At 43.1% G+C, this 25,680-nt stretch overlaps 1 protein-coding gene across 6 annotated transcripts in view; it reads right to left on the bottom strand.

The window, feature by feature from the left end:
- The window catches only part of COL4A4 (collagen type IV alpha 4 chain), a 184,696-nt gene that overhangs the window by 133,891 nt on the left and 25,125 nt on the right, over positions 1-25,680 (bottom strand). For all 6 annotated transcript variants that reach the window (XM_070070110.2, XM_089328924.1, XM_070070107.2 and 3 more), the window contains 3 exons: positions 12,221-12,370; positions 8,377-8,419; positions 3,122-3,199 (listed from right to left, as the gene is read on the bottom strand). In XM_070070110.2, coding sequence (XP_069926211.2) covers positions 3,122-3,199; positions 8,377-8,419; positions 12,221-12,255 — 156 coding nt within the window. In that variant the 5' untranslated portion in view covers positions 12,256-12,370. The remainder of the gene's footprint in view (positions 1-3,121; positions 3,200-8,376; positions 8,420-12,220; positions 12,371-25,680) is intronic.

Genomic DNA, 25,680 nt, shown 5'->3' with positions numbered 1-25,680 from the left:
GGGTAAGAGCCAGCCTGTGGGGCCCAGGAGGGAGAGGGCAGCACTGGCTGGGACGAGCAGGGAGGCCTTGTGGGTGAGCTTTGGTCAGGGCAGGAAAGACAGAGCAGGGTGGAAGTGGGAAGGCATTCAGAAAGAGAGAGGTGGGGATGCTCAGATTACCTTCAAGAGAGTGAGTGGCCAACTGGTATAGTTGCAGAAGGCCAAAGAGCAGTCATGGTGGCTATAGATGAACAACTAAGTTGAGGCTGGACAGTGGCCTCTGGTAGTGTGTGGATGAGGCCAAGCTTTATTCTGTGGCATCGCGGGAGCCCACCCTTGGTTCTCTGCCTGAGACACCCCCCAGCTCCACTTCAAACTCTAGTTCCTGTCTCTAGTTGAAGTGGTAAAAACAGAGCTGGCCTTGCTGGTCAACAACTGCTTTCAACATAGCAGCTTTGATAAAGGCGGGAATACCCTCCCACTGGGCATTAAGCCATGAGAGAGGAATAACATCCTTCTTAGGAATGCCGGGCTACGCTGCTAGCAGATTGTGCAGCCTGGGGGAGATCCCATAGCCCTCTGGAATTTAGTGGGCTCCTATTTCTACAGGCCACCTTGAGTGGGCCCTGAAGTCAGGAGGGTGGCTGCCTGCTGAGAACCTGAGAGTGTCCACCTCCCAACCGCCCCCCCCCCCCCCCCCGCCACTCATGCACAGGGCCTTGCTCCCAAATGCTCATCTGGGAAGCATCAGCGGCACTTTTCACAGCTCCCACATCCATCTCGGGAACAATAGAGGTTCCCTGGGGTTGTACACACAGGACTTCCTGACCACCCAGGGACAGGGACACACACACAGCACAGAGAACGCAGCACCGTGAGCCTGCCAGGTGCAGCCTGTACACAAGCACAAGCTAGTGCTTGTTTAATAACCACAGAAACAGAAGGAAAGGACCCTTAGGGTAAACGTGAGAAAACAGTGGCTTGGTCACATAGGAGTGCCCACCTGAGTTCACAAAGTTACACAAAAGCCCAGGTGTTGGAACCTAAGTGTAATCATCTTTCCACAATCATGGAGCAAATCCGGAGTTGACGCCAGACACCTGGATGTTGTTCCTGGCTGCCACAAGCACCAGCACGTTAATCAGAAATCTTGGGAGTTCAGGGTCCCTATGCTGAGATGTGGGAACAATGATGGCTTTGGCACCACAGAACCAACGTGGGCTCAGGGCAGGGCCTCTCAGCCTTGGCACTGTCAGCTGCAGCATCCCTGGCCTCCTGGCCACCAGTTGCAAACCCTCTACCTGGCTGTGACAACCAAAAAATGTTTCAACGTTGCCAAATGGCCCCTGGTGGGAGACAACATTACTCCAAGCTGGGACCCACTGATTTAGAAAGGCTGAGGTTTGTAAAGGCACACAGCACACCTGCTAAAACAGCATTAGCTTCATTTAAATCAGAGAAGTCACCAAGCTGGCATCAGCAAAGCCGCTGTTCCTCTTTGTCCTGCAGTCTCCCATCCCCTTCCTGAGGCAAGGGGGATGGCAGTGCCCAAGCTCAAAGGTCTTAAAATTTAGATGCACTAAGACTATTTTCTTTTTGCATTTCAATGAAAATAAATAGACTCACAAAAAAGAAAGGCTTTTTAAACATAATTTGAACTCAGTCTGTAGTAGCGCAGCCACAGGAAATGATCTATGACTACCTAGTACAATTGATACAGTGAAATCAACTGAATGTTTCAACCCCTCCAAAATTCATAAGATGAAATTCTAACCCCTAGTGGGATAGTACTAGATTATATGGTCTTTGAAAGGTAATTAGGTTATCAGTAGAGTCTTCATGAATGAGACTAGTGGCTCCATAAAAGAGAGCCCAGAGAGTGTCCTCTCCCTCTCCCCCCTCCCCTTTCCCTCTCCCTCCCTCTCCCTTCCTTCCTCTCTCCCTCCCTCTCCCTTCCTTCCTCTCCCTCTCTCTCCCTTCCTTCCTCTCCCTCTCCCTCCCTTCCTCTCCCTCCCTTTCCCTCCCCCTCCCCCTCCCTCCCTCCCCCTCCCCCTCCCCCTCCCCCTCCCCCTCCCTCTCCCTCTCCCTCTCTGCCAGATGAGGCTACAAGAAGGTGGCCATGTGTGAACCAGGAAGCAGGTTCCCACCAGCCACCGGGTCTGCCAGCATCTTGATCTTAGACTTGCAGCCACCAGAACTGCAAGAAAGAAATTTCTGTTGCTTAAGCTCCTCGGTCTCTGGAATTTTGGTAGAGCAGCCTGAGTGGATGAAGACACTCAGAAATGTCATTGTCAAATGAGACAACTCAAAAGTTGTCCAAAGCTTTTAAAACACCCTTGTTCCTGATGAGATCATGGGAGTAGTTTTAATCAAAGAACTGTTTGATCTACTACTTCAGTGCAAATGAATCCATGGGCTGCCAACAGCTGCTGACAGAACATACAGGAGATGTTCATAAGTGTTCAAGAGACTGGATAGACAGCAGCTAAGAGGGTTCTCGTGCTTTGTAGATCAGAGTTTAACAGTCACCAAGAGCACAGTTCTGGGTGGACTAGAGCAAGACACTGACTGCTCTGTGCTTTGGTCTCATGCACTGCAAAGGTAGAACAACGACAAGGTTGTTGTGAGAAGCCAATGAGCTACAGTCCCTGATCAGTAATTAGCACACAGTTCACGCAGCAGTCACTTCCACTAGCATACCATTGCATTGGTTTCAGTAAGTGTTGCCCACAAGTGTTTTATGATCAAGTGTCTGGAAGACTATTTTGAGCAAAATTAAACAGGTGCTCTTTATCATTCACTGCACAGTTCTCAGAGCCTTGAAACATGCTCATATGCAACAGCATTATCAAGATGCTGACCTCGTATGCATTGAGGGACACCGGGAGATTCTCTTCACAGGCACTTCATTGGACTGGAGTCCCACAGATCACTGGGTGAATCTGCTTCCCTGATACCTTCTAAGCCCAACACATGCTCTAATATAACTGAGATTGCTTATCAAAATGCAACCAACTTTGACTGTGAAAGGCAGACATTACCGAGTGCCAAAACATGCAAAGAATCCAGCCGGGACTGCTTAAATATTCACAATGGTTCAAAGCTCAGGTATGCTGTCCAAGTTGGTTTTCACATGACTTACCCGAGACCCCTTTTCAGGAAAGCACTGGCAGACAGAACAATCTCTCCCTCCACAAGGAGCAGCATATTTCTTTCCACTCTGGAAAATAAAGCATTTTATTTAGTATCCAAGCACTCATCTCTTAGCTGGGAACATAATGTATACAGTGGAATAAGCACTCTTGGTTTGCTAACTCACAGAATTTCCATAATATACTTTTACCTTTGAATTGCGGAAGAAAAGACTAGTACTTAAATAGAGAAAGTGGCTCTGTAGTAAGGAGGGTTGATCACATGAGCAAGAAGCTTCAAAACTGAGGACCCTGGAGGAGGGGCGAAATATTCCTCCTTAAACCACTTTAACTAGAATCTTGTGCAATTTCTCTCTCCTTGTAAGACTTTATTTAATTGTGAACAGTCTGAGAGTGTAACTATCCAGTTAGGCAAACCCTAAGTGCATGGTATAGTCCAGTTCAAAGGATAAGCTTGGCGTTTTTCCCAGACTTCCCTCTTTACCTCTAGGGCTATCTCAACCCATCACTCCTAGCACAGTTCCCAAGTCACAGCCTTGGCCTCAGGTTGAAGTGGTTATTCCTGCAATTTGCTGATACTGGGCCTTCTCCCGACATCTGGCTAAGTTTTCAATATTCTTTTTTATTTTATTTTATTTCATTTCATTTTATTTTTTTATTTATTTATTTTTTGACAGGCAGAGTGGACAGTGAGAGAGACAGAGAGAAAGGTCTTCCTTTTGCCATTGGTTCACCTTCCAATGGCCGCCGCGGCTGGCGTGCTGGGTCCAGCGCACCGCGCTGAGCCGATGGCAGGAGCCAGGTACTTCTCCTGGTCTCCCATGGGGTGCAGGGCCCAAGCACTTGGGCCATCCTCCACTGCACTCCCTGGCCACAGCAGAGAGCTGGCCTGGAAGAGGGGCAACCAGGACAGAATCCGGCGCCCCGACCTGGACTAGAACCCGGTGTGCCGGCGCCGGAAGGCGGAGGATTAGCCTAGTGAGCCACGGCGCTGGCCAGTTTTTAATATTCTTAATAATCACCACACACATGTGCACAAAACAGCAACCTGCTCTCACAAATCCTGTCCATATTCACAGTCATCAGCCACTTCAACACAGAAGCATAGTCTCTCAGTATCTGCATAAACAGGCCCCTTACGGACAAATAGGGTCTCTGTGACACATCTGCAGTGGAAAAGAACAATGAGCGTGCACTCACAGTCTAGGACTGTGGGTTGGGAGGAAGTGGGAGTTTACAGCCTTAAGTGGTGGCTGAAGTGACTCCAGGTGCTAGGAGCTCAGGGCATGGAATACAGAGGCATCATAAACAACCTTTACCTACTTCACAATCTTGCCAAGTTCAGCCTGCACATTTATATAGTAACTACACATTTCTATTACTTACAGATCTTTTTAAACATAAGGCTTTAAACCTAAGTCTTTAGAACAATTTGTAATGGCAAAACACGAACATTGAATCAATATTTGTAGTTCAAATGGAAGACATATAAATATATATAAATGCATGTCTATCTACATAAGTATCTCAAAACATACAAATACATGTTCATATGCATACATATGACACATATGTGTAAGGAAGGGAAGAGTCTGTCTAGCATATATATTTCTTTCCAAACACAATTTAGACTTCTTTTGAGGGGACAAATATGCTCAATACAACCCAAAAGAAAATATCTTTAAGCACTAATGAAAAACACATCTTTACAAACAAAATCCTCATGGGTCATTAAAATATTTAAGAACTTGAACCTTGACAAGAGCCAGCAATTAAATAACTTAAGAAATATATTTGAAGTTTCAGAAATATATACCTCTTTAGTTTTAGAATCACTTTATCTGTGAATACAGAGACAGTAAGTTCAAAACCTTGATGAGGTTAAACAAAATTTGATGCCCAAGGTTATATCAGGACAACAGGAAAGCACTTAAAGTAACTAGTCTGAACACTTGAGTTCATTCAAGGTTGGACTTGAAATTCATTACTACATATTCACCAAAATATCAAAATAATCAAAGAAAAAGGTCAGTTGATTAGATGGCTTGATAAAAAAGGCAAGTTTGTTATTATTTTTGCTTATGATTGCCAAGTGTCACAGAGATGTTTGTAGCAATATTACATTTCAGGCGAGAGTCAGTTTACGATATACTAGCAGATTCTAATAAAGAAACAGGAACAGTCAATTAGAACCTTTTGACTTGGACCAATTTAAAAATATACAAGAGGTGATTTTTAAGCTTTACAAAGTTTTTCTATATTGACATATCGCGATGCACATTTAAAGAATGGGTTGAATTTATAGAGGAAGACTATGCTTCACAAACAGATTGTATAAACCCATTAAAAACCCAAGGGCGATGCCTTAAACAACTGTACATTCAAAATAGAAACCACATTCACTGAGGATAACTTGCACCCTAAAGACCCCATGTTACTTTTCAAGGAAAAGAAAGAAATACTAGGTACTTATCTCAGATGTTAAAAAATATGTATTTATTTATTTGAAAGGCAGAGAGAGAGAGAATCGATCTATCTTCTATTCACTGGTTCACTCCCCAAATAGCCACTATAGCCAGAGTTGGGCCAAGCAGGAGCCAGGAGGCAGGAATTCCATCCTGATCTCCCACATGAGTGGCAGAAGCCCAAGTTCTTGGGTCATCATCCACTACCTTCTTAGACACATTAGCAGGAAATCTCATTAGAAGCAGATTAGCGGCCGGCGCCGCGGCTCACTAGGCTAATCCTCCGCCTAGCGGCGCTGGCACACCGGGTTCTAGTCCCGGTCGGGGCGCCGGATTCTGTCCCGGTTGCCTCTCTTCCAGGCCAGCTCTCTGCTGTGGCCAGGGAGTGCAGTGGAGGATGGCCCAGGTGCTTGGGCCCTGCACCCCATGGGAGACCAGGAAAAGCACCTGGCTCCTGGCTCCTGCCATTGGATCAGCGCGGTGCGCTGGCCGCAGCGCGCCGGCCGCGGTGGCCATTGGAGGGTGAACCAACGGCAAAAGGAAGACCTTTCTCTCTGTCTCTCTCTCTCACTGTCCACTCTGCCTGTCAAAAAAAAAAAAAAAAAAAAAAAAGAAGCAGATTAGCCTAAATTTGAACAGGGACTCAAACTGGGCCTTGAACCAGCACTCTGATATAGGATACTGGTGTCTCAAATAACCCACTGCTCTGGCTCCTATCTCATGTATTTTTAAGAAAATATTTTTGGCATAGAAAGGTTTAGAAAGGAATATATTAATTTCCATAAATTTAATAATCTGTCCTACCTTTTTACTTTAGTTTTACTTCTATTTTATTTTTTGAAAACCAATGTAGACACATTATCGTAAATAGTACAAATGAGTATAAACAGGAAATGAAGCTTTCTCTTTCAATTCTGTACTGTGTTCATTCCAGAAGAAGCTACTCTTCAAATCTGTGTCTGGCCATCAGTAAGCATATTCAGACAGCAATCACTCACGCAAGCATCTGAACACATACACACGAATGCACAGACACACTTTTGGTGACTTTTAATGTGTTTATTTTTACCCAAATGGTATGTCGTACTGTACTTTGCTGTTTTCCCATAATCATATTTTTCAAGATCATTTTAAAGTGGTCCAGATAGCTGTTCATTACACACAGATCCTTAAATTTTTTCTCCCATTTTATTGATGGACATTTAGGTAGCTCCCTTGTTTTGCTACTGAACACTACCCTGCAATTAAATTTCTTGCACATTTATCTGTGTATATAAATCAGTTTTAAATGTAAGTACCTACTGATATAGGAATGTATCTTTCTATAATTTATCTATATCAATAGATACTTGCATTTAAAACTCTGATCAATAGGAACACAAAAGTTTAGCTCAGTGATGAAGACACCTGAATCCCACATTGAAGTCCCTGGGTTCAATCCCTGGCTCTCCTGACTGACAAGCTCTGGCACCTGACTCCAGCTCAGCTTCCTGCTAATGCAGACGATGGGAGGTAGCAGTGACTGCCCAGGTAATTGTGTCCCTACCACCTACATGGGAGATGCAGATAGCATTCCCAGCTCCCAGCTTCAGCTCTGGCCCAGACTCAGCCATTGCACACATTTGGGGAGTGAACCTAGAGATGGGAGCTAGGGCTTACTCAGACTGGCATCTTGCTCTCTCCTCCCCTCAGATAAATAAAGTTTAAAAACTAATCCTCATTGGTAATACCAAATTGCCTCCCATTAATATTGTACTAATTTATATCTAATTTTAAAACCCAACTACACATAATACAGCCACTCCTTGGGCGAGATCTCTCAGATGGGAAGGTCCAGGACAGAACAACCTTTGGTTCAGGAATCAAACTTACATGTGTGGAATAAAAGAAACAAAGGAAGTGAATTTTAGAACTCAGAAGACATTTTAGTAATAAAGAATATATATTACAAAAACCTAGAAGAATCAGGTAGTGAGAGAAACTGAAAAAAACACACAGGCATGTGTCATATGTGTTGTACTCATTTTTTCAGGTGACACTCTCCAATGCAGATGAACAGAGTTGAGAAAAGCCTCATCATCCCCCTTGACATAGGAGGAACTTGCATCTTGGACAGGTTAGGGTTGGTCATTGGCAGAGCCAAGGACCGAGGGTTCCTCATTCCTTGATTGCTGTGTCACACTGGTAGGAAAAGGAGAATGGAAGGTACTTTTCTACGAGATTTGCTTTGGACAGACCTGTGACGATTGGCTGGGTTGGAGGTTATAGACAGTGGCACTGCGCTCATGGGAGTGACTGAAAGGCTTGTGCAGCTGATTCAAGGCCAACCTGAGTTACAGGCCACCCAGGACGGGTTTCCTGGGAACATCTGATGTTGGGTTTAATAGCTCAGACTCTTTAATGAGAACGCAGAGGCAAGAGGGTTTATTACAGAATGTTCTAGGATATCTTTCTCCAGAGCTAAAATTTTCAGATTTAATCTTATACTTTTTTACTTAATCTTGAGATGGCCCAGTGACTATCTCAAAAAAAAAAAAAAAAAAAAAACCTGAGATGATTATGTTAATCATAAGATAGAGAATCTCTAATACCTAGGCAATTTAGCAGGCAGCCTTGACTATAAAACACAAAATTAAACTAGGAATCCATCTAGTCCAATCCTCCATTTAAAAATGAGAAAATTGTATCCTAGAGAGTAACTTGTTTAAATGTATAACAAGAATCATGCATTCAAATAAGGTGAATTTTCAACATGCAATAAGAGCTAATTATGTACTTACCCCATAGACATGTTGTATAGAAAAGAGGATAAGTATCAGTGACCTATCAAAAAACAGAAATTCAGATTAATTAAACTTCTCATTTTCATGTGGAACATACAAAAAGAAAAAGGAATTAATTCCAGAAAACTTGTTTTAGTTCTAATAGGCTGCTGCCACCTGCCGATTTGTCATCGGTGACATGATGAAGGTTATTCTTTGCCTGGATACCTTGTTCTCTTTCCTCTTTGAACACCTTTATTGTGGTCCCATTGTACCGTGGACCAGGAGCATACTCTAACCACAGGGACATCAGAAGGGGACGCCGGATAGATGGTAGTGAAGGGAGACAGGATTCTCAGAGTGAGAAACAGAGGAGAGATGGAAGAAGACAGCTTCATTCTGGGACACCATTGAGACCAGTGTCTTCCAGATGCCATTAAGGCAGACCAAGTAGAAGGGGGGAGGGTGGAAGGAACACTAACTGGGCTTGGAAGCTGGAAAAGAAATAATATTTAATAGGGAAGAGGTAGGAGTCCAAGCTCATATAAGTGAGGCATAAACCTGAATGGGATAAAAAACCATTATTATAATTTTAACAAAGGAGACATCCAATCAAAAAAGACCATTAGGGGTATAGTGGAAGTCTCTGCTTGTGATGCCAGTATCCTGTATCAGAGGGCCAGTTAAAGTCCCAGCTCCTCCACTTCCAATCCAGCTCCCAGCTAATGTGCCTGAGAAGGCAGCAGCAGATGGCCCAAGCACTTAGCTCCCTGCCACCCATGTGGGAAACCAGGATGGGGTTGCCAGTTCCTGGCTTCAGCCTGGCCCAGATCTGGCTGTTGTAGCCACTTGAGAAGTGAACGAGCTGATGGAAGATCTCCATTATCTCTCCCCATCTGTCATTCTACCCTTCAAATACACATCATAAATCTTTAAAAAAAAATCACTAAACCTTGGTCCACATTTGTTGGGGCTTACATCTGTCAAAGAGCTTCCACATCCATTGTCTCGTCTGACCCTAAAGAGCAATGGTTGGAGCTTCAGGCTACACCACCCCCATGGGTGATAGAACGGGAGTCCAGTCCTGGGCTTTCCTGGTCCTTTATTCTGCCCGGAGCTTCTCTCTGAATCCACATGTTCTAAGCAAGCCCTCTTTCTCCACCCTCCTGCCCTTCCTTTTTTCTCTGTAAACACGGAGAGCTTGCAGAGCCTTGGATCTGGCTCGGATATGGGAGACTGGAGGGGCAGTCTAGCCCATACTCACTGACTTGCACAAGGAAGTCCCCCTTTCAGTCACTGTATTAGAATTCATGATAATTTCCATAAAGGTCAGGTTAGCATGTCAGTACAGTAACTGAGTAAATTAAGAGAAAATATGAAGGAAGTGTTAAGCTCTGGGAATAAGCTGTCAAAAATCAAAGTGAATTTGAATTTACAACCACTGCTTGTTAAATGAGTTCTTGTCATTTTGGATATACAGAACCAGGGTGTGTTGCTTATAATAGTTTGGGCCTCCATGTATACATATATATAAAGGTAGATATATAAATTCTATATAATATAAAAGTGTGGGCATAACACTTTTTTTCGACTTTCTACATAAGAGTTGTCGCTCCCCCTCTTCGTGGAGGAGCAACACTAAACCCTGCGCTGTTCTTTCGTCTGCTCGGCCCTCCCCGGGTTTGCTGCTGGTTCTTCCCGGGTTGGCTACTATCCCTTCCACCTCCGTGGAAGGGCAGTTCCCCCTGGCCACATTCCCCACTTCCGCAGGGGAGCGGCACACTGCCGGCCGGCTCTTCTCGGGGGCTGCACAGGTGTTCCTTCAGCTAGATGTTCCCCTTAGATGTTCCTCGTGCATGCCGTCTCTCTCCTTCTTTATAGTCCTCCTCCGCCAATCCCAACTCGGCTGCCCACACGCCGAGTACGCTGCTCTCCAATCAGGAGCAAGTCCTACAGTTTATTGGTTGAACTGGAGGCAGCTGTGCGGAAGCTGTTTACTTCTCTCCCAGCGCCATATTGTGGGAGAGCAGATGCATAGAATAAGTCTTAATTCCAGTAACTCAGTCCAGTCCGGGCTGCTCCCCACAAGAGTGAACTGACTCAGAAAGACTGGACAATGTGGTCCAAGCTTGCCAGCTTTGGTTGGGTTTGAATCCTCTGACCCTTAACCCCTTTCTGCTGATTCTTCCTGCCTCTGTAGATGTGGTGCAGCTGGTTAAGTCACTACCTGAAACACCAGACTGCATATCGGAGGGCTGAATCGAGTCCCAGCTGCTCTTCCTCTGATCCAGACCCTTGCCAGTGTACCTGGGAAAGCACCAGGAGATGGCCCAAATGCTTGGGCCCCTGCTACCCCTGTGATAGACCCAGATGGAATTCCTGACCCTGGCTTCAGCCTGGCTCAAACCCAGTTGCTGTGGCCTTTGAGGGGTGGACCAGCAGGTAGAAGAGCGCTCTTGCTCTCTCACTCTCTACTTCTACTTCTTTCTGTCCCTCTGTCTCTCAAATAGATAGATAAGTAAATAAATCCTTTTTGAAAAAAATCATTCCATTTCTTTAAAACAACCTATGAATAAACTGCGCAATTTGCAGTTTCCCCCACATTGCTGCAAATAAGTAAGACTTGATTGCATTTCTGAAATAAGCAGTCTCCTTCCCACACCTCTCTCTCTTCACTGCTCTGAGCACTGGCTCAATGTCTTCAAAACCTTTTTTTTTTTTCTGTTACATGTGACCTTGACATTCAGCCACAACCTTGTATGAGTTTCCAACTGCTGCTCTAACACAAAGGCAGTGCTTAAAACAACAAGAATTTACTGCCTTGCAGTTCTGGAGATCAGAAGTTGGAAACAGATCTCGTGTCCCTTGTGGAGTGTGTAGGGCAGAAGCAGATGCCTGGCCTTTTCCAGACTAGAGGAGACGTAGCCTGCACTCGCTGGCTCCTGGTCCCCTTCCATCGTCAAAGCCAGCAGTGCCCAGCTGAGTCCCTTTTCCCTCTCTCTGACCCCTGCTTCTATCCTCACATCTCTACCTCTGCAGTAAGACAGCAACAATCTGGGGCCTTTGGTTGTGTTGCCTGTTGCCCATTAGGTGATTACGTGGGTGCATTCTGGGGATAGCAGAGAGGCTCCCTCTTTAGTAGTAAAAATGAGTCACAGGATCACTGGTACTGTCAACAATTTCCAGAATGATTAGCTTTTGACACATGGAACAGTCAGATAATTTGTACCTCTAACACCAACAGTTAGGCAAATTATTCAATGTTTATTAAATAGTAATAATTCTTTATTGTGGGGAGCAACTGAGACTATACTAAGTTACTGGAATTAAGACTTATTCTATGCATCTGCTCTCCCACAATATGGCGCTGAGAGAGAGACCAAACAACTTCTACACAGCTGCCTCCAGTTCAACCAATAAACTGCAGGAGCTGATCCTGCTCCTGATTGGAGGAGAGCAGCGTGCTCGGCATGTGGGCAGCAGAACATAGGTGGAAGAGGACTATAAAGGAGGAGAGAAACAACATGCACCAGGAACATCTGAGGAACATCTGAGCAGCCCCCGAGAGAGCCAGCAGGCGGTGTGCCGCTCCTCCATGGAAGTGGGGAAAGCGGCAGGGGGTGCCACCCTTCCACGCAGGTGGAGGGGCCGGCAGCTAACCCAGGACAGCGTCATTCCTCTGTGAGTGAGGGAACAGCAGCTAACCCGGGAAGGGCCGAGCAGGCAAAAGGAACAGCGCAGGGTCCAGTGTCGTTCCTCCGTGAATGGGGGAGCGACACTTTATAATTAAATTATATTAATTGATATAATGATATCATTATTTATAGTTAATAATGAAGGCAATCACACTGAGGGCACTCACCAGGAATATGAGGTGCATCTGGAACAGCACCTCATTGACAATGGGTGTGCTGATGACCTCACAGGCAAGACACGGCGCTAAAAATCTTGCCAGCCTTCTCGTCCCTTCCGGAAGAATCTTGTAGTGAGTTCCAGTGTTGTGGGTTAAAGTCTGAATGTGTCAAATAGAAATACATCTCTTACAACACAGTTTGCACTTAATGTTGAAAATAGTCACTTTGATTATGCACAGTAATGGAAATAACTTCTAAAAGAGAACTTTAGTGTCTTTTTTTAATGTCAACTTTCTATACTGATGGTTAACCCAAAAAAAATCAGTTTCTACTCCTAAAAATAGAAATATTCTATAATCTTTCATGTCATACACAAACTTTTGAAAAACATAAAGTTTATACTTATTTTTGTATTCTATTCTATATATATATATAAATAGTTGATTCATTTTGCTAAATGGATTTTTCTTCTATTGACTTTTCCCTTGAAAATACAAGTTAAAATTTGGTCACAAGAATCTTGGTGAAGCTAGAAAAGGAAATTTCTAGTATAAGAGTACACATTTTGCAAACATAGAACAAATACGTATAAAAACGCTGCTATGTAAAGTCAGGCAATCACTGTGGAAAATTCTTCCACAAGACATAGAGCTACCATGTAAGCCAGCATTGCCACACCTAGGGACTCAACCAAGAGAACTGAAAACATGTGTCCACATAACCACACAATGGAACACTATTCAGTCATAAACAGAAATGAAGTTTTAAAAAAAGTTAAAAAAAGTTATGAAAACATAATGCTGAGTGACAGAAGCCATATGTTGTATGATACCATGTATAGGAAATGCTCAGAAGAGGTAAATCCTTAAAAATAGAAAATAGCTCCATGGTTGTCATGGGTGAGGGAAGGGAAGAATTAGAGGGCACAAGGTTTCTTTTTGGGAATTTGGATATGTTGTAGAATTATATAACGTTTTTGACCACACAGCATTATAAATATGCTGAAGACCAGTGAGTTGTAAAACTTAAAATAGTTAAGATGGGGAATTTCACTTTGAGAATTTTATCACAATAAAAAAGAGAAAAAATATTTTTAAACATGACTGAAAGAACTCTTTGGTTTTAGCCAAGATTTACTTGGCTTGAGGAACTGAACTATCTCACTTTAAAATTTTGGCTCGGAGGATGTGTCCCTAAGAGAACTGGATAGAAAGAAAGAAACCAGGAAGGTTGGGGGTTACAAGCTATTTTTACATTCTGGATAAAATCTGGGAAATTAATTCAATGCTAAAGCAGTCAAACAAGATTCCACAATACAGTATCAAAATCAAGTAACTACTGAGTCACTTTGAATACCCTGAACTTTTCTCATCCCTAAGTCCATAATTTTAAATATTTTTTTAAATATTGGAGAAGCAAGTCTCAATTAAACAAATTACTATTTTGGAAGAAAATTGGCTTGAAACATTTGGTATTTTATACAAACACAGTAAAAATTAAAGAAAACCAGAAATATCTGTATTTTAATCCAAAAACAAATATGCATGATACAGTTAATACACACACACAGTGCAGTGAAGGATGTACAGAGATAGACTTATTAAAATAGGGAGTTGCTGGGCCGGTGCCGCGGCTCACTAGGCTAATCCTCTGCCTGCAGTGCTGACACCCCGGGTTCTAGTCCCGGTTGGGGTGCTGGATTCTGTCCTGGTTACTCCTCTTCCAGTCCAGCTCTCTGCTGTGGCCTGGGAAGGCAGTGGAGGATGGCCCAAGTGCTTGGGCCCTTTACCCACACGGGAGACCAGGAGGAAGCACCTGGCTCCTGGCTTCGGATCAGCGCAGCGCACCAGCCGTAGCGGCCATTTAGGGGGTGAATGAACAGAAGGAAGACCTTTCTCTGTCTCTCTCTCTCACTGTCTAACTCTCCCTGTCAAAAAAAAAAAAAATAGGGAGTTGCTTGGTCACTTTGCAGAGGAAGAGTGCCTGATTGTGAGCCTATCAGATGGCAGATTCTCTCTCTCTCTCTCTCTCTCTCTCTCTCTCATATGTTTGTGTGTGTGTGTGTGTGTATATATATATATACATATACATATACATATATACATATGTATATATACATATTCTCTAATATACATATATGAGAGAATACTATAAATGGTAGTCTTTAAAATGACACTATTACAGCAGGATTTTGGACATATGCAAGAGATTACAAGGCCACAGCAAACTGACTTTCATCACCGTCCATTTGGAGTGTATGCACACAGCTCTTTATCAGGTAGGAATTTCACATTGCTTGTTTTCCTCTTTGACTTCATCTTTCCATTTCACCCCCCACATATATCCTAATACAATGCATTTTTATACTTGAATGTTATTTTGATCACCTGCATACTTCTTTGCAAGAGGCTTATTCATATAAATTAAACATATTTTATTCTAAGTGATGCTATGTGTCTTAAGTCTTTAAGTCATCAAAAATGCAACTAAATTTAAAATTGATAAATTATTAAATGTTAAAAATAAAATTTTATGGGAAATGTGGTTCTTAGTGAATGAATTATGTTCTTTGCTTCCCAATTTATTCAGTTCTAGATCAATAATTCTTTCTACTAGAATAAGACTGTTTCATCAACAATATAATTTTTATTTCCAAATACATAAGTTCTAATAAACTGTATTCAACATAAATAAGAAGTTGTGAATGGAAAAAAGTCATTCTACAAATGTAACTCAACTCTTCAAACTTCCATTGAGTTATAAACTGCCATGGTCTGAATATCTGTGTCCCTCAGGTTTCATATATTGAAAGCTCATCCTCAATGTGTTGGCACTAAGAGGATGGGCATTTGGGAGTTGATTAAATCATGAGTGTGAAGTCCTCAGGAGTAACATTAGTGCCCTTTGAAAAGGGACTGGGGGAGCTTGTTTGACTCTTCTTTCCACCATGAGAGACACAGCAAAAGGCACCATCACTGAAACCGAGAGTGGGTCCTCACCAGACTGAATTTGCCAATGCCTTAACCATGAACTTTCCAGCCTCCAAACAATGAGCAACAAATTCCTTGGTTTACAGATTACCCAGTACAAGGCATTTTTAGAGCAGTACAAATCAACTAAGACATATACCAAAAGCAATGTAGTAATTTACCATCAAGAGTTATTTTAGAATGATCTACTAGTTGACAGGTCTTTGTTCAATTGTGATGAAAGCAAAAATTGGAAACACACTCCCCCAAGGGATGCAGAGGCAATAGGTAAAGAGGAAGAGATGTATAATTTGGGACATGCTCAGGCTGACTTGCCCCAAGTGGTGGAGTTGGAAGCATACCAGGGGATTCCAATTCAATCCCATTGAGGTGGCATGTACCAATGCCATCTCACTGTTCCAGGTGATCAGTTTCAGTTCACAGTTGGTCATGGTGAAGGGGCTGGGAGTCAAAGGGAGCACATAAACAAGTCTAGTACCTGCTAACGCTAACTGATGGAGTAAATAAAGGGGAGAGTGATCCAACATGGGAAGTGAGATACTCAGCAGACTCATAGAATGGCAGATGTCCTAAATAGCACTCTGGCCTCAGAATCAGCCCTAAAGGCATTCGGAGCTGGCTGAAAAGCTCATGAGAGTATTTCAGGCATGGAAAGCCAAGACGCTCTGGCAAAAGATCTCTGCGAGTGAGATCCCAGTGGAAAGAACAGGCCATCAAAGAAGGAGGTACCTTTCTCTGAAGGGAGGAGAGAACCTCCACTTTGACTATGACCTTGTCTAAACAAGATAAGAGTCGGAGAACTCAGAGGGCTTCCATAGCCTTGGAAACTCATGACTGGAGCATAGGGAGATTACTGATGCCATAGACAGGAGTGTCAATTGGTAAAGTCAACAACAGGAGTCACTGTGCACTTACTCCTCATGTAGGATCTCTGTCCTTAATGTGCTGTACATTGAGATTTAATGCTATAACGAGTACTCAAACAATATATTTCACTTTGTGTTTCTATGGGGGTGCAAACTGTTGAAATCCTTACTTAATGCATACTAAACTGATCCTCTGTAAAAAAAAAAAAAAAAAAAAAAAAAAAAAAAAAAAAAAAAAGAAAGAAAAAGAAAGAAATTATCAATTCCCAACTTGACTCTCACTGGGATTAAACATGACAATAGGTCTGCTCTGATTTCATCATCATTTAAAAAAATAAAAAAATCATCTATTATTTTTCACTTTATGTTTCTGTGTGGGAGCAAACTGTTGAAATCCATACTTAATGTATACTAAGCTGATCTTCTGTATATTAAGATAATCGAAAATGAATCTTGATGTGAATGGAAGGGGAGAGGGAGTGGGAAAGGGGAGGGTTGTGGGTGGGAGGGACGGTATGGGGGGAAAGCCATTGTAATCCATAAGTCGTACTTTGGAAATTTATATGCATTAAATAAAAGTTTAAAAAAAAAAGATTCTTGTCTTCTTATTCTCTGCACAAGTTGTCATACAGCCCTTCCTTTGGTCCTAAAGACAGTTCTTTTTCACTGAGATATGTGGGATACAAGAAAATGAGAGTTTGCCTTTCTTTTGAAAAGTAGGAGGAGGGGATTAGATTAAGATAGCAGAGTAGGGAGGGAGCTTACTGCTCTAGTCTAGGACAAGATAGTATTAAAAAAGTGGAGAGAGTGCAGTCTCAGAGAAGAGTTAGGGAGAAAACAGCAGAAGAAACTCCACACAAATTGGGGGACACAGTGAACCTACATGGACACACACAATTCAGGATCCCAGCAGCTGAGAGCCTCCACACTAGCTCTGAATTGCAAGGTGAGATTGGACTGTAGCAGCTCAAGCCACCGAAGATAAAGCTGAAGTAAGAGCCTGGAGGGAATTCTGCTTGGAACTCCGTGGGGGATAGTGTACCTGGAAAACTAGAGGAGACAAAAAGGCGGGGGGAGGCATGTTTCTCTCTACCCATTCACCCTGCAATGGTATCCTGTAACAAGCCAACAGAGAGCAGAAACCATTTTGGACATTCTTTAACAGCTGTGCCAGCTCATGTCCGCACCAAGAAACTAGCTGAACAGTGACTGCTGAGTCTGATGGGGAGAACTGACAGGGAGCTGGGTGCTCATGACTGTGGGAGGCTTGTGTGCAGAAGAAAGAATCTCCAACTTAAAGACAAATCACAGGAAATTAAACATTCAGACCAAAAACAGGAAGAAGAAATTAGACAACAAAAAACATGGTTTGGAATCTATAGGATGCTATTAAACAACCCAACATACTGGTCCTAGGAGTTCCTGAAGGCATGGAAAGAGACAAAGAATTAGAAGGAATTTTAGTGCAATAATAACAGAAAACTTCCCTAATTTGGATAAAGATAGGGACATCCAAGTACAAGCAGCACATAGAACTCCTGATAAACATGACCAGAAAAGATCTTTACAATGACATATTGTAATCAAACACTACACAGTAAAACAAAAGGAAAAATTCTAAAATGTGCATAGGAGAAATGCAGATTACTTTAAGAGGATCTCTAATTAGACTCACAGATGACTTCTCATCAGAAACCAGACAGGCTAGGAGAAGATGGTGATACATTGAAAGTATTAAGAGAAAACAATGGTCGAGCAAGAATACTGTACCCTGCAAAACTTTCATTTATGAATGAAGGTGAAATGCAGATCTTCCATAACAAACAGAAATTGAAATAATTTGTCACTACCTATTCATCCTTGCAAAGGATACTTAAGGATATGCTGTACACAGAAACATGGTCATCACTACAAAAAAAAAAAAAAGGTAAATGCAGAAAACTCCAAGTAAAAGTGCAAAGGAAATCCAAAGTAAAAAAAAAATGGAATACTTATGGAAAAAAGCAGGGCAAAGTTATTACTTATCAGTAGTCACCTTGAATGTAAACGGCCTCAACTCTCCAGTTAAAAGACACAGACTGGATGAATGGACTAAAAAACAAAACCCATCTATTTGTTGCCTACAAAAAACACATCTCACTAACAAAGATGAATGCAGACTGAAAGTGAAAGGATAGAAAAATATATTCTATGCTAACAGAAACCAAAAAGAGCTGGGGTAGCCATCCTAACATCAAACAAAATAGACTGCTGAATTCCAATTCTTCTCAAGCTATTCAAACAATTGAAAGGGAGAGAATCCTCCCAAATTCTTTCTATGAAGCCAGGATCACCTTAATTCCTAAACCTGAAAAAGAAGCAGCAGAGAAATAGAATTACAGACAAATTTCCCTGATGAACATAGACACAAAAATCCTCAATAAAATTCTAGCCAACCAAATCCAACACATCAGAAAGATCATTCACCCAGACCAACTGGGATTTATATCTGATATGTAGGGATGGTTCAACAATCGCAAATCAATCAATGTGACACATCACATTAATAAACTACAGAACAAAAACCATATGATTATCTCAATAGATACAGAGAAAGCATTTAATAAAGTACAAAATCTTTCATGATGAAAACTATAAGCAAATTGGGTACAGATGGAACATTCTTCAAAATAATCAAGGCAACCTATGACAAACCCACAGCCAGAATCCTATTGAATGGTACTTGATGGATATACCAATGGAACAGAATAGAAACAAAGGAGTTATAACCAATCCCTGGAGCAAGGACAGTCTCTTCAACAAATGGTGTCGCTCCCCCTCTTCGTGGAGGAACGACACAGGACCCTGCGCTGTTCTTTTCGTCTGCTCGGCCCTCCCCGGGTTTGCTGCTGGTTCTTCCCGGGTTGGCTACTATCCCTTCCACCTCCGTGGAAGGGCAGTTCCCCCTGGCCACATTCCCCACTTCCGCAGGGGAGCGGCACACCGCCGGCCGGCTCTCTGGGGGGCTGCACGGGTGTTCCTTCAGCTAGATGTTCCCCATAGATGTTCCTGGTGCATGCCGTCTCTCTCCTCCTTTATAGTCCTCCTCCGCCAATCCCAACTCGGCTGAGTACGCTGCTCTCCAATCAGGAGCAAGTCCTACAGTTAATTGGTTGAACTGGAGGCAGCTGTGCGGAAGCTGTTTACTTCTCTCCCAGCGCCATATTGTGGGAGAGCAGATGCATAGAATAAGTCCTAATTCGAGCAACTCAGTCTAGTCCGGATTGCTCCCCACAGATCCCCCTTTCTTTTTATTTTTTGGCGTTGATACGCGCCTGTCTTCGGTGTCCCGCAGCACACACTCTGCTGTACTTGCTAGAGTTGCCACAGGCTCTTACAAGTCCTATCAATCAGGAAAACCGAATCCGGGTCCTCTCTTCGCCATTGTGAGGAGGTTTTTAGGCGCTGATGCGTGCCTGTGTTCGGTGCCCTGCAGCGCATGCTCTGCTCTGCTAGAACTGCCTGCAGGTGTTTACAAAACCTATCAGGCAAACCGAATCCAAGCCTTCTCATTGCCGTATTGTGGGGGAGACTTATTAGTGTTGGTTCGTGCCTATCTTCGGTGACCTGCAGCTCATACTCTGGTCGAGCTTTGCTGGCGCTTACCGCCTTAAATCAGGCAGACCGAATCCAAGCCTTCTGATTGGCATGTTGAGGGGAGGCCTTATTTTTCTCTATTTCTCTATCTCCGGGCATTCCTACCTCTCCCATTTCACTTCTATCTTCCAGCATTCCCATTTCTCTTTTACTTCACTTCCAAACTTCTGTTTCTCTTATCCCTGCGGCTTTCCGGCACCTCGCCCCGCCGGCGGGTTCCCGGCTCTGCGCCGCTTCAGCCCGCGCGCCTCTCTGCGCGGCTTCCCGGCTTTGCGCGGTCCGCGGTCTCCACGCTTAACCCTTTCGCGTCTGAACCACGGCCTACGCCAGCGTTCCCTATCTATTCACGCCCCGTGCTCTCTCTGCACGCGGCGGCTTCCGCGAGTAACACAGCGTAGCTTGCGTCTCCGCCACTAGGATTCAATCTAAGTTCCCCGGGCTAGCCTGGCGAATTCAACCCAGCGTACGTCTCCGCCCCACGATCTGGCTTCCCGTCCTTTGCTCCCCGGGCTAATCAGACGGATCCCAATCTGGCTTACGTCTCAGCTTCTGGTTTTAACTTTTCGCCCCCTATTCCCGGGCTAACTTGAGAATCCCAAAGTGGCTTTCGTTTCCGCCTTGGCCTGCCCCCTGCGGCTTCAATTTCCCTAACATTTTTCTCTACCCGGTATGTTTCCCCAAGCTTTCCTCCAACGATATTCCTCCCTCATTTCTCCTGGCCTCTCCCCACAGTCCGCGTCCGAGTCTGTTTGTTCTAGCTTTCACTTTCGCTTTCGACCTTAGAGATTTCTCCCAGCTTCCCCCCGTAGTCCGTATCCGAATCTATGCCTAGGCTTTCAATAGCTTCTTCCGGCTCCTTTTTCGTCCGGCTTTTCCCTAGGCTGTTTGCTAGTCTCTCTCTCCGGTATTTTCCCAGTTCTTCCCGTTTCTTCCCTCCTAAGTTTTTTATCCGTCCTAGGTTTCCTATCCGAGTCACGTTTCTTCCCTCCTAAGTTTTCTATCCGTCCTAGGTTTCCTATCCGAGCTAGGTTTCCTATCCGAGTCACGGCACCATTATGTCGCTCCCCCTCTTCGTGGAGGAACGACACAGGACCCTGCGCTGTTCTTTTCGTCTGCTCGGCCCTCCCCGGGTTTGCTGCTGGTTCTTCCCGGGTTGGCTACTATCCCTTCCACCTCCGTGGAAGGGCAGTTCCCCCTGGCCACATTCCCCACTTCCGCAGGGGAGCGGCACACCGCCGGCCGGCTCTCTGGGGGGCTGCACGGGTGTTCCTTCAGCTAGATGTTCCCCATAGATGTTCCTGGTGCATGCCGTCTCTCTCCTCCTTTATAGTCCTCCTCCGCCAATCCCAACTCGGCTGAGTACGCTGCTCTCCAATCAGGAGCAAGTCCTACAGTTAATTGGTTGAACTGGAGGCAGCTGTGCGGAAGCTGTTTACTTCTCTCCCAGCGCCATATTGTGGGAGAGCAGATGCATAGAATAAGTCCTAATTCGAGCAACTCAGTCTAGTCCGGATTGCTCCCCACAAATGGTGATGGAAAAACTGGATTTCCACATGTGGAAGTATGAAGCAAGACCCCTGCCTTACACCTTACACAAAAATCCACTCAACATGAATTAAAGACCTAAATCTATGACACAACACCATCAATTATTAGAGAACATTGGGTAAATCCTACAAGACATTGGCACAGGCAGAGTTCTTAGAACAAAAACATGCACTAGCATTCAAAGCCAAAATTAACAAATTGGATTACATCAAATTGAGAAGCTTCTGTAATGCAAAAGAAATAATTATCAAAGTGAAGAGACAACTGACAGAATGGCAGAAAATAATTGCAAACTATACAACCAATAAAGGATTAATGATCAGAATATAAAAAGAGATCAAGGAACTTCACAAAAAAACAAAACAAACAACCCAGTTAAGAAATGGTCAAAACTTAAACATTTTTCAGAGGAAATCCAAATGGTCAACAGACACATGAGAAACTGCTAGGATCACTAGTCATCAGGGAAATGCAAATCAAAACACAAGGAGTATTCACCTCACCCCAGTTAGAATGGCTTTCATACAGAAATCAACAAACAACAAATGCTGGCAAAGATGTGGGGAAAAAGGTGCCCTAATCCACTGTTGGTAGGAATGTAAACTGGTAAAGCCACTACAGAGATACCTCAGAAATCTGAATATAGACCTAAAATATGACCCAGCCATCCCACTCCTGGGAATTTACCCAAGGGAAATGAAACCAGCAAATAAAAGAGTTATCTGCACCCCCATGTTTATTACAGCTCAATTCACAATAGCTGAGACATGGAACAACCCAAATACCTATCAACTGAAGATAAAGAAATTATGAGATATGTACACCATGGGATACTACCCTGTGGCAAAAAAAGTAAATGAAATCCAGTCATTTGCAACAAAATGGGTGAATCTGAAAAATATCATACCTAGCGAAATAAGCCAGTCTCAAAGAGACCAAACCATATGGAGAGAGAAAGAATGAAAGGACTGAACTTGCCCTGTTCTCCCTGACTAAAAGGCAATCTGTAGAAGTAAAATTGACAATTTGAGAAGCCCTTGTCTTGACTGTTGAGGAACAGTTTTTTTTTCATACTATTTGTTGAACTATTTACTCAACATAGAATTAAACATATGTGTGTAAAGTCAATTGAAAATTGATCTCAGTTAAAAAACAAGATTGGGAATAAGAGAGAGAGGAGGAAGAGGGATGGGAGTACAGGTGGGAAGGTGGACACAGTGAGAAGAATTACCATGTTCCTGAAGTTCTAATTATGAAGTATATGAAGTTTGTAAGTGTAAAGCTGTATAGTTCTGCATACATTCCTATGGACTTAATTCTGAGGGTATAGTTTAAAAACTTGTCATGAGACCTCAAATCCCCTTAAGCTGGGTGGTAAAAATATCATATTAAGTGTTACAGTGATCATCATCACTTCTCGGCCTTTTGGCTAAGGTCAAGTGTGTGTAAAGTGATCATGTATATAGGATTAAGTGTCTGGTAATAATAATAGAAATACAAATGAGTGAATGCTCCTACATGGAAAGCACTCCACACAGCAGGCTCATAGAATGACAATTGCTTTAAGTAGCACTCGGACCTCAGAATCAGCACTTAAGGCATTCTGGTCTGGCTGAAAAGCCCACGAGAGATGGAAAGCTAAGACACTGTCACAAAAAATGTCCTACATGAAGGACTTCAGTGGGTGAGACCCCAGGGGAAAGAAGTGGTCATTAAAGAAGGAGGTTTTTTTCTCTGAAGGGAAGAGAGAATTTCCACTTTGCTTATGGCCTTGTCTAAATACTGATGGAGTCTGTGGATTCAAAAGGCTTCTAAAACCTAGGCTTATCATGTTTAGAGCTGATTGACATCATACTTAAAAGTGTTAATTGTTAAATTAACAGCAGTGGTCACTGTGCACTAAATTCCCATGCAGGACCTCTGTCCTCAAAGAGTTGTATTATTAAAAAAGAAAGAAGAAAGAAAAGTAGGAGAACAATTATGGAAAAGAAACAAGAATTGGTTTCCAGAAACAGCAATTCTGTGAAAGAATATACATAGTAAGTGAGAATCTGGAAACCAATTTCTTTCATTAAATTTTCCAAGCTTCTGCATAACTGTTGAGAATCTTTTTATGCCTCCTATGGTTTACATACTTGTCTTCTCTAAAACTCATGTTGAAATTTAATTGCCATTCTAATAGTATTAAGAGATAAGGATTTTAAGTGATTATGCCTCAAGGTGGGGACTGGTTGCATCATAACAGAGCAAGTTCAGCCCCTTCATTCTTTCTCTCTCCCTTTCCCTCTCTTCCCTCACCTTCACCCATGTGAAAGAAGATCCCTGCCAGATGTTGGCTCCTTGACTATGAACTTACAAGCCTCCAGAAATAAAATAAAAATAAATATCGGATCATTATTGATGAGCCAGTCTTAGGTAATCTGTTACAACAGCATAGAACAGGCTAAGACATCTCCCAAAGCCATTGCCTCAGTTTGAAGATCTACGTCTTGAATGAACTACCAAAAGTAAACACTTCCCCGGTCACTGCTTCACCAGGAGCAGGCATAAGATCATGTGCTTATCTATGCATCTGTTTAGTCTATAACCAAGCCACAGTTGAGTCACAGAGATTTATGACCGTTCTCCTACCCAAGATGTGGTTGCTAGGTCACAAATGAACTATACCCTCATCTCACTGTCTGCCAGACACTGTAAACAGTGATATCCACGGTGAAGTGTAGTCCACAGAATGTGGTAACATCAGTGATCCATGACAGTCTATGAGGGTTTTCTTTGCTCTAACCACCTGTGTTAAGGGCATAAAAATTCTTTTTTAAAAAACTTTTTAAAATTTTTATTTACTTATTTTCATTTCTTTAAAGACAGAGCGACCAAGAGAGCTCTTCTATCTGCTGATTTACTTTTCAAATGCTTGTAACAGCCATAACAGGGCCAGGCCAAAGCCAGGAGCCCAAAACTCAATCTGGATCTGCCATGTGGATGGCATGGACCCAAGTACTTGAGCCATTATCTACTGCATCCCAAAATGTGCATTAGCAGGAAGTTGGAGCAAAAGTGAAGGAGCCAGGACTTGAGCCAGGCACTATGATATGGCATGCAGGCATTCCATGTAACAACTTAACTGCAGTGACAAAAGACCACTCCACAAGCATTAAAAACCTTTGTTTCAAGCAAGCCTCTGACTACACCAAAAGTGCCCCCTCACTCAGAACAGGATCACCCTATTTTACCTTCTCACAAACTGATGGCTGTCATCAGTGGGGAAAAAGATAAGAGAACTATGTTTCCATCTAATGCTATCACTACTACAAAAAACATAGGCCAGACTACACAAAGCCACCTTTGCCACTAAAATACACACACAACAGCTTTGGAAGTTCACCTACATGGGAAACTTCTGCAGGGAACTGTGCCTTTCAAAGAACAAGTTTCCATTTGCTAACTGTTATTCATAGGGATGACTGGATCTGATCACCCCACTTCAGCCCAGCTAGGCAATGGCATAACCAGGATTTCACCCCACTTCAGCCCAGCTAGGCAATGGCATAACCAGGATTTTCTATCGCAAAATCCAGCATTGCTGCCACATGGAGAAAATCAAGATAAACCAGTGACCTAAAGGAAGCCCAATTAAAATGTCTCAGTGACAGATAACTCTGCATCTGGGCTGGAGATGGTACAAAGAGAATCTGGACCAGTCCTCTGGGAGAGCTGAAATTTGAAAATTGAGAGAGGAGTGAGATAGAATATGTCAAGAGATGGCCCAAAGCAGGGTCAGGCATTAGAAGACCAGGACAAGACAAGTTGAAGTATGAGCCTGAGTTTAGAGGAAAAAATACTAAGTATTCATAAAAGGCTATTTTCAAAGTAAGGAAAATGAAGGAGAAAGACAGATGATCTCACTGAGGCTGAAAAAATTACTGAGAGTGACTCATTCATGCTTCAAGGTCTCATAGTCAATAACCTATACTTAAACAAACTGATCTGTACAGCCTAGCAAAACAGATAATGGGGCCACTGTCTCAAAGCTGGCTCTATGACTACACAACCCCAAGGAGGAGCTCACTGTCCCCTACTCCTCCCCAAGAGAGACGCTAAGCATAAACTCTCAGCATTTGACATCCACCTTGTTCACTGACCCACATAAGGGCTAAGGCCTTTCCTAGCCACATAGGCAGGAATGTCAAAAAGTTAGTAGAAAAACAGAATAGATAAGTTTATTTTGGTAAAAACAAATTTGAAATCCATGCACAGTTTTTTTCATAATATGCATTTTCTATAAGCCTTTGCAGCCCATGCACACATACATACACACACACGTGCACACACATACAGACACACATAATTTCTATGTTCCACAAAAATCATTTTGTTATCTTTCTCCAACTCCATAATTATCATTGTTTCGTTCACTCCTTTATGGAA

The sequence above is a fragment of the Oryctolagus cuniculus genome, chromosome 3 (assembly GCF_051225735.1).
Source record: "Oryctolagus cuniculus isolate XC-2025 breed Fujian yellow rabbit chromosome 3, ASM5122573v1, whole genome shotgun sequence".
NCBI lineage: Eukaryota > Metazoa > Chordata > Mammalia > Lagomorpha > Leporidae > Oryctolagus > Oryctolagus cuniculus.
The sequence above is the reverse complement of the archived record's forward strand: the minus strand, read 5'-3'. Positions and strand labels throughout refer to the sequence as shown.